This window comes from Salvia hispanica, chromosome 3 (genome assembly GCF_023119035.1).
Source record: "Salvia hispanica cultivar TCC Black 2014 chromosome 3, UniMelb_Shisp_WGS_1.0, whole genome shotgun sequence".
Classification (NCBI taxonomy): domain Eukaryota; kingdom Viridiplantae; phylum Streptophyta; class Magnoliopsida; order Lamiales; family Lamiaceae; genus Salvia; species Salvia hispanica.
In genome coordinates this window covers 9,498,636-9,514,939 of record NC_062967.1, presented here as the reverse complement: position 1 = coordinate 9,514,939, position 16,304 = coordinate 9,498,636, and the positions used below count along the sequence as shown (strand labels likewise).

The 16,304-nt window shown below is 34.1% G+C and overlaps 5 protein-coding genes across 5 annotated transcripts; 2 read left to right on the top strand and 3 right to left on the bottom strand.

Moving 5' to 3' along the window:
* Positions 1-814: 814 nt before the first annotated feature.
* LOC125211304 (40S ribosomal protein S29) lies at positions 815-2,609 on the bottom strand. Its single transcript, XM_048111036.1, has 3 exons — positions 2,447-2,609; positions 1,171-1,270; positions 815-1,082 (listed from the first exon to the last, which is right to left on the bottom strand). The coding sequence occupies exons 1-3, from the start codon at positions 2,506-2,508 to the stop codon at positions 1,074-1,076; spliced, it is 171 nt and encodes a 56-aa protein (XP_047966993.1). The 5' UTR covers positions 2,509-2,609; the 3' UTR covers positions 815-1,073.
* An 801-nt stretch (positions 2,610-3,410) lies between these two features.
* LOC125215725 (histone deacetylase 6) lies at positions 3,411-4,692 on the top strand. Its single transcript, XM_048117251.1, has 3 exons — positions 3,411-3,622; positions 4,088-4,213; positions 4,317-4,692. Exons 1-3 carry the CDS (start codon positions 3,444-3,446, stop codon positions 4,492-4,494), a joined length of 483 nt encoding a protein of 160 aa, XP_047973208.1. The 5' UTR covers positions 3,411-3,443; the 3' UTR covers positions 4,495-4,692.
* Positions 4,693-6,230: 1,538 nt separating this feature from the next.
* On the bottom strand, positions 6,231-7,781 carry LOC125211903 (40S ribosomal protein S29). Its single transcript, XM_048111865.1, has 3 exons — positions 7,620-7,781; positions 6,528-6,627; positions 6,231-6,440 (listed from the first exon to the last, which is right to left on the bottom strand). The coding sequence occupies exons 1-3, from the start codon at positions 7,679-7,681 to the stop codon at positions 6,432-6,434; spliced, it is 171 nt and encodes a 56-aa protein (XP_047967822.1). The 5' UTR covers positions 7,682-7,781; the 3' UTR covers positions 6,231-6,431.
* A 4,128-nt stretch (positions 7,782-11,909) lies between these two features.
* LOC125211624 lies at positions 11,910-13,940 on the top strand. The gene is made up of 2 exons (XM_048111500.1): positions 11,910-12,045; positions 12,622-13,940. Exon 2 carries the CDS (start codon positions 12,626-12,628, stop codon positions 13,625-13,627), a length of 1,002 nt encoding a protein of 333 aa, XP_047967457.1. The 5' UTR covers positions 11,910-12,045; positions 12,622-12,625; the 3' UTR covers positions 13,628-13,940.
* Positions 13,941-14,223: 283 nt separating this feature from the next.
* Positions 14,224-16,072, bottom strand: LOC125212380 (PXMP2/4 family protein 4-like). Its single transcript, XM_048112536.1, has 4 exons — positions 15,681-16,072; positions 15,359-15,596; positions 14,797-14,921; positions 14,224-14,717 (listed from the first exon to the last, which is right to left on the bottom strand). Exons 1-4 carry the CDS (start codon positions 16,026-16,028, stop codon positions 14,628-14,630), a joined length of 801 nt encoding a protein of 266 aa, XP_047968493.1. The 5' UTR covers positions 16,029-16,072; the 3' UTR covers positions 14,224-14,627.
* Positions 16,073-16,304: the final 232 nt, after the last annotated feature.

Sequence of the window (16,304 nt, the reverse complement as noted above, 5' to 3'; positions counted from 1 at the left end):
ACAAGAGAGAGAGAGAAAAAAATATATACTTGGCACATTATTGTGTTACAACTAATAAATTCCGGTGTGATGAGAGATTAAACCCAACAAAATTAGTCATCTTATAACTCATAATGATTGTACAGTACAAGAGAGAAAATACAATTATGGCACATTATTGCGTTACAATTAATAAATTTATGTATGGAGAGAGATTAAATCCAACAAAATTGATCTTCTTACATAACTCAAAATGATATAATCCCAACTACTAAATTGAGTTTGTTGTGACTATCAATATTTGTTTCTTTAGTACAAGAGAGAAAATACAATATTTGGCACACTGTTGCGTTTCAATTAACAAATTCCGGTGTGGAGAGAGATTAAATCCAACAAAACAATCCTCTTACATAACTCAAAATGATAGCCCCAACTACTAAATTGAGTTTGTTATCAACTTACTACTAATGAATGCAGTATCTTTACAGCAATCAACTCGACATAAACATTGAGTCGAAAATAAAGAATATTTTGAGAAAGTTGATGATTCGGAATGTTTAGAAAGAGAATTGAGTAATTGATTTTGAACTAAAATCAACAACTAAATTCAAGATCTTGGATATCTTTTGCCATAACAAAATCAATATTCAAATATTACAAAATCTGATGAGAAATTTGTCTAAACAAGCAAAAAGGAAGCATATATTATCAATGTGATAATATTCTCCAGAAAATACGACATGTGCTTTGAATAGATCACAAAAATGCTACTCCTAGATAGTTCAACTATCAAAAGAGAGTCAAAAAAATTGCACTACAAAACAAAAGAAAACGATTTAATAAAGAAATGAAATGATTAGGTAATGAGTAATTTTGTCTAATACTGACAGAACAGAGAAATGAGAATATCCAAAATTTAGATGGAAACGTAACAAGGAAAAAACAAAACAGAAAATGAGTAAATAAAAGTAAGGTCAATACTATGAAACCAAATTACAATCTGATTGTTCAGAAATAAATCCAAATTCGATCACAGATTGTGTAATCACTGTCATGACACATTTCCGAAATTGTGGCACACCCTCTGTCGAGATTTAACGATACTGCAAGAAAAAAGCAATAGTTTCAAGATGACACGCAAGTGAAAATTATAAACAAAAGGTTATGAATTAGTAGAACATTATAAGATACCTTGATGAAGCCAATTTCCTTGGCATTGCTGCGGAAGCACTGTCTACAGCACATTAGCCCATACTTTCTGATTATACCGTGAGGATTTCCGCACACACGGCTGCCAATATTTAACACCAAAAGTTAAGAAAGCAATGGGAGAATAAAGTGGAGGGTAAAGACAATGCAATTCCACAACTAAGGACTGAGAAAGAACATAACATCAAAAGTATCTAAAACAGTGGGTAAACGGCGGGAGTAACTATGACTCTCTTAAGGTAGCCAGATGCCTCGTCATCTAATTAGTGACGCGCATGAATGGATTAACGAGATTCCCACTGTCCATGTCTACTATCCAGCGAAACCACAGCCAAGGGAACGGGCTTTAGGGTTTAGATAACTGAGTACTAATTTGTATATGAAAAAAATATACGTATTTGATTTTTCAACTAAAAGCAAACATGTTAGAAAATTGAATGACAACATATCTTCTCAACATGAGGAAAATTGTCATGTAAGCTGAAACAAGTGCACAACACAAGAGTTTTATTGAGCACTAAAAGTTGAAGGAAAGTTAATGGATTAGTACTTTAAATGTTCCAGAACCAAAATGAAAATCATATTACAAAAGATGTAGGCAGATATCATGAAAATAATGCATTAATGTGTTGACATATAATATTAGTTGCAGCTAATAAACAAGCTCATTATCATCTAGGAAAATTACTCCATAAAAAAAAACACAAGCAATCATCACATCATAAATCGTTGGACTTGGATGCCAAAGTATTGGGGCAGGCTAAACAGAACTATAATCATATAGTATATCAAATGCATTGTAGAAAAATCTAATGTCAGCATACCATGATGAAAAATCTATAGAGTTGAAAACCAGACTATGATACCACCAGCCACAACAGTAAATGAAAACAAACAGAAAAAAAAGCCCCATAAAAAATTCTTAGTAACCTCAAATTTTGATGAAAAATTATACAAGCACTCCTCAGTTTACAAATACATCATAAGACTAAACAAATAAACGATAATCACCGGCTACGATTCCAAATAAAATTCCTGAAATCAAGCCATTAGCAACAATCGCATAATTTTCAACACGGAAACAAGGTGCGTATAACAAAATAACGATAAAAAAATCGGTCTACATATCTTACTGAGCTGGCTTTGACATAATTACAGAACCAATTTATCACCACAATCATAACTCAGCAGAAAAAGAAACAAAAATAACGACAGTGGTGCGAAAATCAATTGGAGATTAAGAAAAATTAGGAGATACCAAGTGCGGGATCCAGGACCGTAGTTCTTAGGGTGAGAGTTCCAGATGTTGGAGTGCCCCATTGTCTTCTCTTTTCGCCGGCGATCGGAAACCCTAGATGCTGATCAAGCTTGAGGCTTTGGAGAAAGCTGCTGATTGCCGATGAGCGGTCTGTTAAACCCTAATGTCTTATATATACTAAAAAAAAAGGATTTACTTAGCAGTACTAATAAATTTATATTAAGTGGTAATTAAAAACAATATTTTTAAAAAAAGACTGGGTTTCTATTAATTACTACTATTATTGATTCAAATAAGAATTATATGCAGGGTAAATAGTAATTATCAAACATATCTCACATTTAATAATTTTTCAATATAATAAATTAACAAGTTAGCAATTTAAAAAAGATTAACATTACAATATATCTCTAATCTCATATTATATTTAAAAATATTTATAATCTAAACTAGAAACAAATATGCACAGTCACTCGGTCATTATATAATAAATACGATAACTTTTTTTTAAAAGTTGTTCGCCTTCTTATTTAACTTTATGCTAAGGTCAAGATAAAATTCTCGGGCAGAATTAGAAGGTATTCTCCCATTCATGAATAGAAGTCTCATTTTTCCATTTAGTTCGTTCTCGAATGTGAATCTCGATTCATTTTTATTATAGGTTCTCACATTTCACTAGTTCATTTCACTCAAAACTAGAAGTAAAATGAGAATCATGTTCCACTAACTTTTTTTAACATTTCTTAAATAAAATATTAAGAAAAATTTATAAAAGTCAAGTTGATTTCTTATTTGCTTTTTACCTAAGTTTATAAAGAAAATGAACGAATTGAAATTTAAATTTTAAGAATTTTATAAAAAAATATAAATATTAATTTTTAATATATTAAAAATTAAATAAACAACCTTTAAATCAAAAATGCATCAAATATATATGAATATAAGTTTGATTTAATCCGTAGGATTGGTATTGGAAAACAGAAGGTGAAGTGAATCGATGGCGCAGCAGAGTTCATCTTCATCGTCTTCCTCTGTGATGATGGTTGAATTAGACGATGGGTTCTTATTGGACGGCTCGGAATCTGGGTGGGTGGAGGCACGAATTCACTGTGACCATCTCGCTTCCTTGTCGTCCGATCTCCTACACATTCCCACCCCCGACACTCCATGCCACAGGTCTACTCTCTTAAACCCTAATCAATTTTTTTGTTAAATTGTGAATTGAATCATGCCTCCTTTTAAATGTATCTAAACTATGAGCCCTAAACCCCCAATTTTACCAAGTTGCTGATATTATTGTTTCATTTGGTGTTGCAAATTCGTACTCCATAAAGGCAAAAATATTAAGAATGCAAGTAATCAAACAATTTTTGACACTACATTGCTTTTGGATATTCCATAGTTGTACTTGTTCATTAATCATAGTGTGTGTGTCTCTATCCTTGTCAACCAAAGTAAACAAGGCGTTGAGAGAACCGAGTTTGTTGGATTCTCGGTGTAATTACTTTTGGATATGCGTTGATCGTTTCAGTGTAATTACTTTGATCTAAGAGTTAACCATGATGCAAATTTTCTTCCTTAGTGTTAGTATTTGGCCAATATCTACTTCTGTAAAAATTGACTCGATTGAATGATACAAAGGTGTCAGCATCCAAATGAGAACTGGCTATGCTTATGTTGCAAGGATGTTCTCTGTAGCCGATTTGTGAACAAGCACATGCTAGAGCACTATCAACACACAAATCATAACTTGGCTTTGAGCTACAGGTTTTTCACTTATTCTGAGATTCTCTTCCCTACGTCTACGTGGGAACTGTTTTTCGTCTATTGGTCTGCTTGTTTCCTGTACTGATTGCCTTTGTTGACTCAGTGATCTATCGGTCTGGTGTTTCTCCTGTGATGCTTATCTCGATGCTCAAGTAATGCAGCCACTGCGCGCTGCTTATGAAACTGCATACATTTTGAAGTTTGGTAGCGCTCCACCATTCCGAGCAATTGAGCCTGTGCAGACAGAAGGTACGGAAGCAAACGCCTCAACTGGCAATTGAGGCATGGTTCTCTATTTTCCTATTAGTTTTTGTTGAACCCTTCTACTTTTTCCCCTTTAGTTGATGAATAAATAGAGTATGTGATCTGGTTTTCATTTGGTTGGATTGCGAACTCCTTGTATATATATGGTCTCCTTGTCAATATATTGCTCACATTCACTTTAAAATAACATTATAAACAAATTCCTTGTTGGCTCAGGCTCACTAAGAAAGGTAAGCATCACGAACTCAGTCGAGCACTTTCCTATGGACACACACTATAGTTGAACTCTTATAGTATAACAAACAAATGTATAAGTAAATAAACATACAATTGTTGACTAATAACTACCAATTATTGTTACTTCTTACCTGCATATCTAACATTTAAATGTCCATCTTAAGAGTGACTCTCACTAATCCAAACTTGAAAGTCACGGCTATATATGATTAGGGCATTTGCAATGCATCAATATTTTGTGGTTCGACCACATTGTTGATGTTTATAGTAAGATTTAAATAGGTTCGAAACAGTGATGTATTAGAGGTTTGGCTGAAATTTTGTGATTGTGCAAGTAACAAGCTAGTGAAATTTATTTTGTTAACATATAGCAGTCAGTGTTCTATTTTATTTATATGCAATTAAAAATAGCACTATATATTTCAGTTGTCTATTATGTTTGTTAAGCAGAATTGAAGCTATATTAGTAATGTTACTATTTGATTCAAGTTCTGAATTGAAAGTTGGTAGGTTAACTGTCCTATACTCCTATTTCAGGTCTTGTCTCCTTTTTCTTAAGAAAAAAGCAAATCACATATTCACACATATGGAATTAATTAAAATTTGGACAAGTTCACGGGTAAAGTGCAGTTTCCATCTCTCATGTGAATATTAATAGGAGTATTTGTTTCTTTAGTAGTACAAGAGAGAGAAAAAATATATACTTGGCACATTATTGTGTTACAATAAATTCCGGTGTGATGAGAGATTAAACCCAACAAAATTAGTCATCTTATAACTTATAGTGATAGTACCTTAAAAGAGAGAGAATACAATTATGGCACATTATTGCGTTATAATTAATAAATTTATGTATGGAGAGAGATTAAATCCAACAAAATTGATCCACTTATATAACTCAAAATGATATAATCCCAACTAACTAAATTGAGGTGATTATCAATATTTGCTTTTTTTAGTACTCCACAAGAGAGAAAATACAATATTTGGCACACTATTGCGTTTCAATTAACAAATTCGGGTGTGGAGGGAGATAAATCCAACAAAACAATCCCCTTATATAACTCAAAATGATAGCCCCAACAACGAAATTGATTTAAAAAGAGAATTGAAAGATTGATTTTGCACTAATATCAACAAACAAATTCAAGATCTTGGATACTTTGCCATAATTTAATTTACTTATCTTGTAATACAAGCAAAAAGAAGTCAATAAATCAATGTGTTAAATATCATCCAGAAAATATGATCTGTTTTTAATAGATCAAAAAAATGCTAGTTTTGTTCAACTATCAAAAGTATGATCTGTTTTTAATAGATCAAAAAAATGCTAGTTTTGTTCAACTATCAAAAGGGAGTCAATAAATTGCACTACTACAAAAAGAAAACGATGATTTCATAAAGATATTACATAATTAGCTAATGAGTAATTTTGTAGTATTATTATGACAGCACAGACAAATGATATTATCCAAAATTTAGATGGAAAGGTAACGAAGAAAACCAAAACAGAAAATGAGAAAATAAAAGTAAGAAATGTCAATACTATGAAACCAAATTAATCTGATCGTTCAGATATAAATCCAAATTCGATCACAGATTGGAAAATCACTGTATTGACACATTTCTCAGATGATTGGCTATGGCTAACATTTCAAAAAACAACCTAGCAGAGACTAGGTTAATTCCGAAATTGTGGCACACCCTTTGTCGAGATTTAACGGTACTGCAAGACAAAAGCAATAGTATCAAGATGACCACACAAGTGAAAATTATAAACAAAAAGGTTGTGATTTAGAACAAAATAAGATACCTTGATGAAGCCAATTTCCTTTGCATTGCTGCGGAAGCACTGTCTGCAGCACATTAGCCCATACTTTCTGATTATACCATGAGGATTTCCGCACACACGGCTGCCAAAATTTAACACCAAAAAGCTTAGAAAGCAAAGATGATGCAATTCCACAACTAAGGACTGAGAAAGAACATAACATCAAAAGCATCTAAAACAGCAGGCGCAAAGTGTCAGGGTGGAAATAACATAGTTAAGAACTGAGCACTAATTTGTAGATGAAAAAACATATGTATTTGATTTTTTAACTAAAAGCAAACAACCAATTAGAAAATTGAATGACAACATATCTTCTCAACATGAGGAAAATTGTCATGCAAGCAGAAACAAGTGCACAACACAAGAGTTTTATTGAGCACTAAAAGTTGAAGGAAAGTTAATGGATTAGTACTTTATTCATTCCAGAACCAAATGAAAATCATCTTACAAAAAATGTAGGCAGATATCATGAAAATAATGCACTAATGTGTCGAAAGATAATATTAGTTGCAGGGTAGCAAAAATCACTAATAAACATGGCCATTATCATCAATGAAAATGATTTTGAAAAAAAGCAATCGTAATGGAGCAGGTTAAACAGAACTATCAAATGCGTTGTAGAAAACTCTAATGTCAGCTACCATGATGAAAATCTATAGAGTTGAAAACCAGACTATGATACCACCAGCCACAACAGTAAATGAAAACAAACAGAAAAAAAAGCCCCATAAAAAATTCTTAGTAACCTCAAATTTTGATGAAAAATTATACAAGCACTCCTCAGTTTACAAATACATCATAAGACTAAACAAATAAACGATAATCACCGGCTACGATTCCAAATAAAATTCCTGAAATCAAGCCATTAGCAACAATCGCATAATTTTCAACACGGAAACAAGGTGCGTATAACAAAATAACGATAAAAAAATCGGTCTACATATCTTACTGAGCTGGCTTTGACATAATTACAGAACCAATTTATCACCACAATCATAACTCAGCAGAAAAAGAAACAAAAATAACGACAGTGGTGCGAAAATCAATTGGAGATTAAGAAAAATTAGGAGATACCAAGTGCGGGATCCAGGACCGTAGTTCTTAGGGTGAGAGTTCCAGATGTTGGAGTGCCCCATTGTCTTCTCTTTTCGCCGGCGATCGGAAACCCTAGATGCTGATCAAGCTTGAGGCTTTGGAGAAAGCTGCTGATTGCCAATGAGCAGTCTCTTAAACCCTAAAGTCTTATATATACTCCGAAAAAAAGAGAATTACTTAAAGATAAAATAAGTGTACTAATAATAATTTTATACTAAGTGGTAATTAAAAACTATTTTTTTTTTTTTTGTTAGAAAAGACTGTTTGTATTAGTTACTAGTATCACTCATGGTGCCATGCACGATCTATTTTTTTTATTTAAACTTATTTTATACTGTAAAATAATTTTACAAATTCATAAAAATATCATTGTATGAAATCTGAAATCATAAATATATAGAATAAAAAACAATTATTAAAAAATATAAAATCAGACAAAGAAAAAAAATAACACATATACTGAATGAGAAACAATATTATTTCAAGTTCTAAAATCACAAATTTATACGATAGCAATTTATTGTACCAATAATTTAAACATGAAATACAGTTGATAACAATGAAGCAAAAACTAATTATAAAGACAAACATCTTACAACAGAAACCCAACATTTTCACAAACAGTGAGAGAATCAAAAAGTGTTGCACTCTGAAAAACATGTTACATTAGACAGTAGATTCAAGAACTGTCTAGATTAGAATCACTGAAATAATTGAGGAGGTGCAAACAATGTTGTCTCACCAAGCCAATTCTTAGGCCAGATAGTTCTTCATCACTGATCAACCCGTGTCGTCTTCTCCCGCAAATCAATACCTCACCCTAGTTGTTCATAATTAATGAGAGACCACAAGAAGACATTCAATCCCAATCTAAATTAGCTTCTATTAATAATAATAATATCAGTACAAAGTACAACATAATACCAAATGAAAGGAACGAACTTGGATGAATAAAGATTACCTTGTCTGGAGCAAGAAGCCCGGCCATAATCTTCAAGATTGTTGACTTGTACATCCACATGCATATTTAAATTGATCTTTTCATAATTTGACGACTACATAAATCTCAAAACTAATAGGTTAGTGGGTAAGTGGCAATGAATGTCATTAGTGGGTAGTTAATCATGAAAAAAATAGAGTCATAGTATTAATATTTCATTTAGGTTACACAATATTTAAATTTAATAATATAGTAAATATACTTAAAAAAAATTATATTATTAGTGGCATTCAGGTAATTATTCCCAAAACTCCCCTTTTATATATTTATTATAGATATACTTTATTAATTCAAATAAAAATTATATCCAAGGTAAATAGTAATTATCGAACATATCTCAAATTTCATAATTTTTCAATATACTAATAGTCTAACGTAATTTTTTTGAATTATCAATTTCATCTTTTCAAATTTTATCAATTTAATTAAATATTTTTTAATAGTTATTTATAAAATAAAGATTAAAATAAAACACTAAACATTCTCATGTATTGTACATCTTATTTTTCAAAAGAGAAAAAATAAAATAGTTTATCTAAATAAGTCATCTCACAGCTTAACCCTTTTAGAATATATTTTGAGTATAGAAATTTAGGATTATTTAATTTCACAAAGGTGTAATCTATTGGTAACTTTTTTAAGAAACCCTAATACATTGTGTTGATATTCATATTTAAAATGTCAACACAAATTTGTATTGACCATTTTAATACATTGCGTTGGTGAGTTAGCAATTTTAAAAAAATTAGCATTATAACACGCCCCTAATCTCATATATTTATAATTATACTATAATCTAAATCAATAACAGGTATGCACAGTCACTCGTTCAGTTGACTCGTTCAATTATATAATAAATAGATTTTTATTTAAAAGTTGTTTGCCTTCTCCTTTATGTTAAGGTCAAGAAATAATTCTGGGGCAGAATTAGGAGGTACTCCCTACGTCCGCGAATAGGAGTTCCGTTAGTTTATTTTAGTCCGGCAGCGAATAGGAGTTCTGATTCACTTATGTCATAATTGGTAATAGGGTCCCACATTCCACTAACTCATTTAACTCATATTTCATTCAAAACTAATATATAAATGAGATTTACGTTCCATTAACTTTTTTCCACCCACTTAAAATTCGTGCCACCAAGAAATGAGACTTCTAATGGTGGACAAAAAGAGTAGGATCCACCAATAGGGAATTCATTTTGTGTGTTCAGTGTTCAGTGAACATGTTTTGACCATATATTTTAGAAATACGACTTCTTATTTGTTTGAGTGTGTTGATCAAAAAACCTTCACACATCGAATTTTTTTGGGGGCAAAATAGTCAATTCGTCAACCAACATTTAAAAGTGGAAGAGAATGTTGATGAACCAAAACAAGCCATAAAAATGGAATTCCGAAAATATTCATGTATGAGATTGCATGTTCGAGGAAAGTTCAAGAGATACGATAAATGTTGTCTATGCCAGTGATAAACGTTCCATCTCACGTATGGAACTCCATTAATGTTAAATATGAGATGTAATATAACATTCATCTCATGCATGGGAAGAATGGCTCCTCTTGAAAATTCTATGGAAACGTGTGATTAAGGAGGAATGCAAGTTAGTATTAGAGTTATACCACACGCATCACTACATCTGCAGACTGCATAGTATAACTCGACTGGGCCACACACAATGGCAACATACGTGTTGGTGCAAGCTGGATTTGAAAGCTAAAATGTACAAGTGAATATTGAACTCTAAATCTTTTTGTGCAATTGCACCATAATACACCATAAATATTAAAGGTAAGCTGTCTAACTAATGACTTAGATTATACAAAGGCCATACACCTTCACCGGAAAAAAAAAAGGTTGGGATAAAGAACAATAAAAAAACAATACCTAAATAGTTTTTCTATTATTTTGTTTAAGAAAGAAATTAAACGATTGGCTTATGAGCAATTTTGTTTAATTCTGAGAGAGATGAGAGCATCCAAATTTTGATGAAGAGGTAACAAAGAAAAACCAAAACAACAAATGAGAAAATAAAAGTAAGAAACGTCGATACTATATATGAAACCAAAATACAAGTTGGTTCAGAAATAAATTCAAATTCGACTACACATTGGATAATCACTGTCATGAGTCTCATGACACATTTCTAAGATGATTGTCTATTAACATTTCAAAAAACAACCTAAAATAGACTAGGTTGATTCCCAGATTGGGGCATCATGTCGAGATTTAGCGGTACTACAAGACAAAAGGAATAGTATCAGGATGACACACACGAGCGAAAATTAAAAACAAAATGTTGTGAACTAGAACAAACTAAAATACCTTAATGAACCCGATTTCCTTTGCATTGCTGCGGAAGCACTGTCTGCAGCACATTAGCCCATACTTTCTAATTACACCATGAAGATTTCTGCATACACGGTTGCCAAATTTTAACACCAGAAGTTTAGAAAATTAAGTGAGGGCAAAGCTAAGGCAATTCAAACAACTAAGAATGCGTGATAGCGTGATAGGTAATTAGCTCCAATGGTACTCCAAAACCAATCTCATTTTTTTTTATATTTTTGAGTAAAGAATTTATTTTTAGGTTTACACTAAATCAAAACTAAAAACTTTTTTGAAGCTTGTGTTAAAAGAGGTACCTATAATATAGAAAATATTCATTTAAGTTTGAGTTTAATGTAAATGGTTAAAGTAAAATCATAGTACTTTGTCTTTGATGTGATATTTATACTAAAATGAGTTTGAGTTTAGCGTAAATGGTTGGAAATAATGTTAGAGTTTAGTGTAAATGATTGGAAATGATACTAAGTACTCCCTTCGTTCCATAGTAATGGAGGCGTTTCTTTTCAGCACGTGATTTAAGAAAAATTTTGTTAAGTGAGTTAAGTAAATGAAGAATACAAAAGGAAATGAAAAAGATAGAAAGATAAAAGAGATAATACATTAAGAAAGAGTAAAGTAAGTGAAAAAGAATTTATTAATTTTTATTAAAAGAGAAATAACTTTACAATTATAGAATGTAGAATGTAGATTGAGCAGAGAGTAATATTTTGACTAGGTAAGTGAATGAAAGTCTTCTATTGTATATGTACTAGTTCCAAAAGCCATATTACATGAAACTAAGTGCGTTGACAAAGTTGACTCTAACTGATATTACATCTAAGTGCTACATAGACGCACGTGCCAACTAATTTCCAAGAATATCGGTTGTATTTTGCAACTAATTTTTATTTTATTTTATTTTAGGAATTACACTCTCAAAGCCATCAGATCAATTTGGGGGAGACAAGAATAAACCCCTTCGAAAAGTAAATAAATTAACAAAAAAAGGAAAAGAAAAACTCCACGCTGCTCGCGAACTCATACTCTCGTCGACTTCTACACTCCTAATTCCGAAACCAGGTAATTTCTCGCTTTCTACTTCTGTTTTCACTCGAATTTGATTTTCAGCTACTGCGATTTTATTTCTTGGGAGAATCGCGAAGTGGGCTTTCCGATTTTGATTGGAATCGCTCGCAATTTGGGTTTCAGTAGCCTTTTTCGCTTTGATTGACGCATTCAATTTCTGGGTTTTGTTTTTTTCGCAATTATGTCGAATGGGTTTGATCTAATTATGCAATTTGGGACATATACTTATTTTCCCCTTATTTTGTAATTGAATTTCTGAAGTTGATAGTCTGCTGAGTTCATCGTCTAATAATTATGAAAATTGAGTGCAATTTGGTGGTGGTATTAATAAAAATTGAATCTTTTTTATGGGGTGGTAGAGATGGTGTTTCAAATAGAAAAATTAGTGTTGATGAACTTCAATTATGCTGATCTGTATACATGTGTCTTTTTTGCCGAGTATTTAGATTGTAGAGCAGAAGAAGAGCTTTAATTAGTGATTATTGATTGATTAATGTCTTATTTGGTGAGTATTGGTAGTGTTAGTACATATTTACTAGAGTACTTACTGGGATCTTGGATGTTGAGCAGAGTTATGAAAATGGTGGCCAACAGTAATTTTTCTCGAATTGACACAATAGAGCTGAAAGAGCTTCTTTTTGAAAAGATCGGGCACCAAAGAGGCCGGACCTACTTCGATCAGCTGCAGAGATTTCTGTGTTCGAAGCTGAGCAAGGCTGACTTTGATAAGAGCTGCATAGAGACAATTGGGAGGGAGAATCTCTCGATTCATAATCGCCTCATCCGATCCATCATCCAGAATGCTTGTCAGGCTAAAACCCCGCCTCAAAAAGCTCGAAAAGTTGAGGCCCTTGGTGTCAAAGTTGCCAATGGCCACCCGAAGAATCATCTTCAATCTATTTGTGGAGACGCATTCCCTCACTCTCCTCGCAAATGCAGGTCTCCGATCAATCGCAAGTTTCGTGATCGCCCTAGCCCTCTTGGCCCGTTGGGCAAGAGTCCTAGTCTCACATATGAAGAAACTGTTTCGAGGATACAAGAGCAGCAAAGTGCAGCAGAGTTGCAGACTCTCTCTGGCAGGCCTCCGACAGCCGCTGCATCAGTTGAAGATGGGGAGGAGGTCGAACAGCGTGCCATGATCCCCGTTCCTCACAGATGGAGTTCTATCACTGCTCCTCTTGGTGTTTCTCTCGACTTGGGTGGTGTCCGCAAAGCATCTCATTCTGGCCCGTCTTGTCAAACCAATGGTGAATTGCCCGATACAAGATCCTTGGGGCGTTGTTTGCAGAAGAAGCTGGCATCGGAGGGAGTTGGAATTACACTAGATGGCGCCAACCTGTTGAATAAGGGTCTAGATGTGTATCTGAAGAAAATGATTTCGCAATGTATAGGTGTTGCTGGATCACGAGGCGTGCATCCTCATACTCTCGCGAGACATTCAAATGGAAAGAGGAGAATGCAACCGTATACTGCAAGTGTGTTGGATTTTCGGGTAGCCATGCAGTCGAATCCATCCGTATTCGGGGAAAATTGGTCCACGCAGCTTGAGAAGTTATGCAACCATGCCTTACAATAAGCTCTGCGATTCGGGAGCAACTCATTCGACAAATCAAATCAAGTGAGTTTCTATACTATTTGACTCAAATTTGACGATAACTCGAGACGAAAACAAGCTGTGGATCTGTGAATGAAGTTAGTGGTGTTTTCAGCTTTAGTTGTAGGAAGAGGAGAGTGTTTATACAGTGATTTTACACATCTGATAGAGTCTCTAAGAGTTGAGAGATCGTCATTTTTTTCATCCTAATTTGGAAATGTTTAAAGTTGCTAGCAGACATGTATTGACTTTGTTCATGTCATTTATTGTATATATAAATGTCTATTTTGTCTCATCTTCTCTTCTCACTGTCATTTGCTGTCACAAGTTGCTTTTGGATACATGCTGTGCTGAAATTCAGTTTCAGTTAACATCATATCTGATGACATACTACTCTTTATTGAAAATACATTCCCAATAACCAGAATCTTGACCTTGATGTTTACTTAAAATTCATTCTATATTGGGTACATTTGGAAAATTATAAGGGTAAAGAATCTTGATCTCGATGCTTATTAATGAAAATATATTCTATTTTGGGTAGACTTAAGTCTTAACAGTGTTTGGAGAATCATAAGGGCTTAACTGAAGTGTTTCGACATAAAGAATAATCATCTTACAACTTTTAGAATTGAAATAATAGTAGTACTAACAAACTAATTACATTGTTTAAAATAAATTCAGTTGCTGAAAATTTTATATACTATTAAGTGAAAGAAAATGATATAATATGATTGAGACAACAAAAATAACTGAGGCAAGGAAATAGTGCCATTTCCAAACAGAAGAAACTAAATCTTCATCAATAGTCCCTGCCAAAAAAGGCAAAAACTATCACTTCACCAGATTCTCCAGTCTCCACTGCTTGAACGACGAAACCCTTTCGCTTCTTCTTTGGTCATACCTAGCAATGTATGAGCCGAGGTAACCAAGCTGCCGTCTGGGAATCATTCGAGATGAGGCATCGAAATGGATCTAGTAGTCAAACTCCCACCTTGTCGACTTTTTCTAAACCTGCCCTATAGGTCAGGTAGATTGTCCACAGATACGAGAATGAGTTGGTCACCAGAGGCTGCCAGAGAGAGGGGAGATACATAGCATTAACAAACTTTGAAAGATGGAATTCAAGCAAAGAGAAAGCAACAGCTCACCTGTAAATGAACAGGCACAAATTTGAATGTGATAAAATCACATATCGGCCAGTACATCACACCTCTAAGTAACGTGGGGGCCATATCGCGTTTCAACCTAGCAACTATCTCGGATCCACTCTCACCTGCGAATCACAACACCAAAGTGGAAGAACTCATTACAAGCTGTCCTTATATATCAGCTCAAGTAAGCCATCACTTGCAAGGCAGGTATGTTCATCCCATCATGTAATCATATGATGCAGATGGGAATCAAATCGACATATGATGCAGACGGAATCATATAACTGTACTTTCGAATCCAAAGCATATCCAGGATACAAGTTTTACTAAAGCAAAATTTCAGCAAAATAGGATCAAATGTCAAGATAGCACATGATCACACTTACAATTAACATTTAATAACTTTTGAGCAATGAATAATTATCATTTTCAATTGACTTATCATCAAATTCAACTATTGAGGAACAAGCAATTCCTACTCCAAAATAAAACGCCTAAAATTGATTATTAAACTGACATTTGTATAAAAAGTAGAGGATTGATTGAGAAATGGTGGCACCTTGCAAAGCAGCATTAACAGAGAAGAACAAAGCAGTGACAGTGGGGCCATACACCGTCTGCCCCAACGCCATTTTCGCAAACGTCGACAAAAGATCACGCTTTGGAAACACTCGGGACACGAAATTGAACCAAAAATGCAAAGAAGGCCCCACTATCAGCATTCCATACCCAGCCATTCTCAAAGTCCTCGCCAAATCATAACCCTCTCCACTTCCCCCCACAATCGACACAATCGTCTGAATGCAACAAAATTATCAGCAACAAACAAGGGAAAAAACATCACTAAATCCTCAAATTCATTTGATTTCATACAGATTTACCTGAGACGACAAATCGGCGGCGGTGTAGATGAGGGCAGCCGTGACGGTTTTGGTCGCGACGGGTCGGGTTTTGACCATGCCCAAATACCAGCTGACAAACCCGAATCTCGGCGGAGAGGAAGACCGATTGGAGGATATGGCGGTGGGAGAGGAGAATTCGAAGTCCTTGCATTTGCGAGAGATGGAATGGGGGAAACGGGCGAGCCATTTTGATTGCTGGAGTTGGTGGGAGAGAGGGCTGCTGATTTTCTCCGGGGGATCGGGTAGGGAGTGGCTCGAGCGAGCGAGTTTGGGAGAACGGAGGAGGGATTGGCGGTGGCGGAGGAGGAAAGTCGCGGCGGCGGCCATTGATATGAATGGAGGTCTGTTTGGGGTTTTGCACTTTTTGAGAGAGGTTTTGCAGTTTTAAAATGCCCAGAAAATGGGAAGTTTTGTGAGGCTTGACGCTCTAACTCGACGCGTGATTTCACCTTCACTTATTTTATTTCTTTAACATCACCCGATCTTAGTAAAAAATTGAAAAATTACGTATTTCTGTTGAGATACGATAAACACATCTAACACTGATACATTGTTGATGACAACGGGAAATGGTAGGAGAGTGTTCAAACGGGTAGTGGGTAT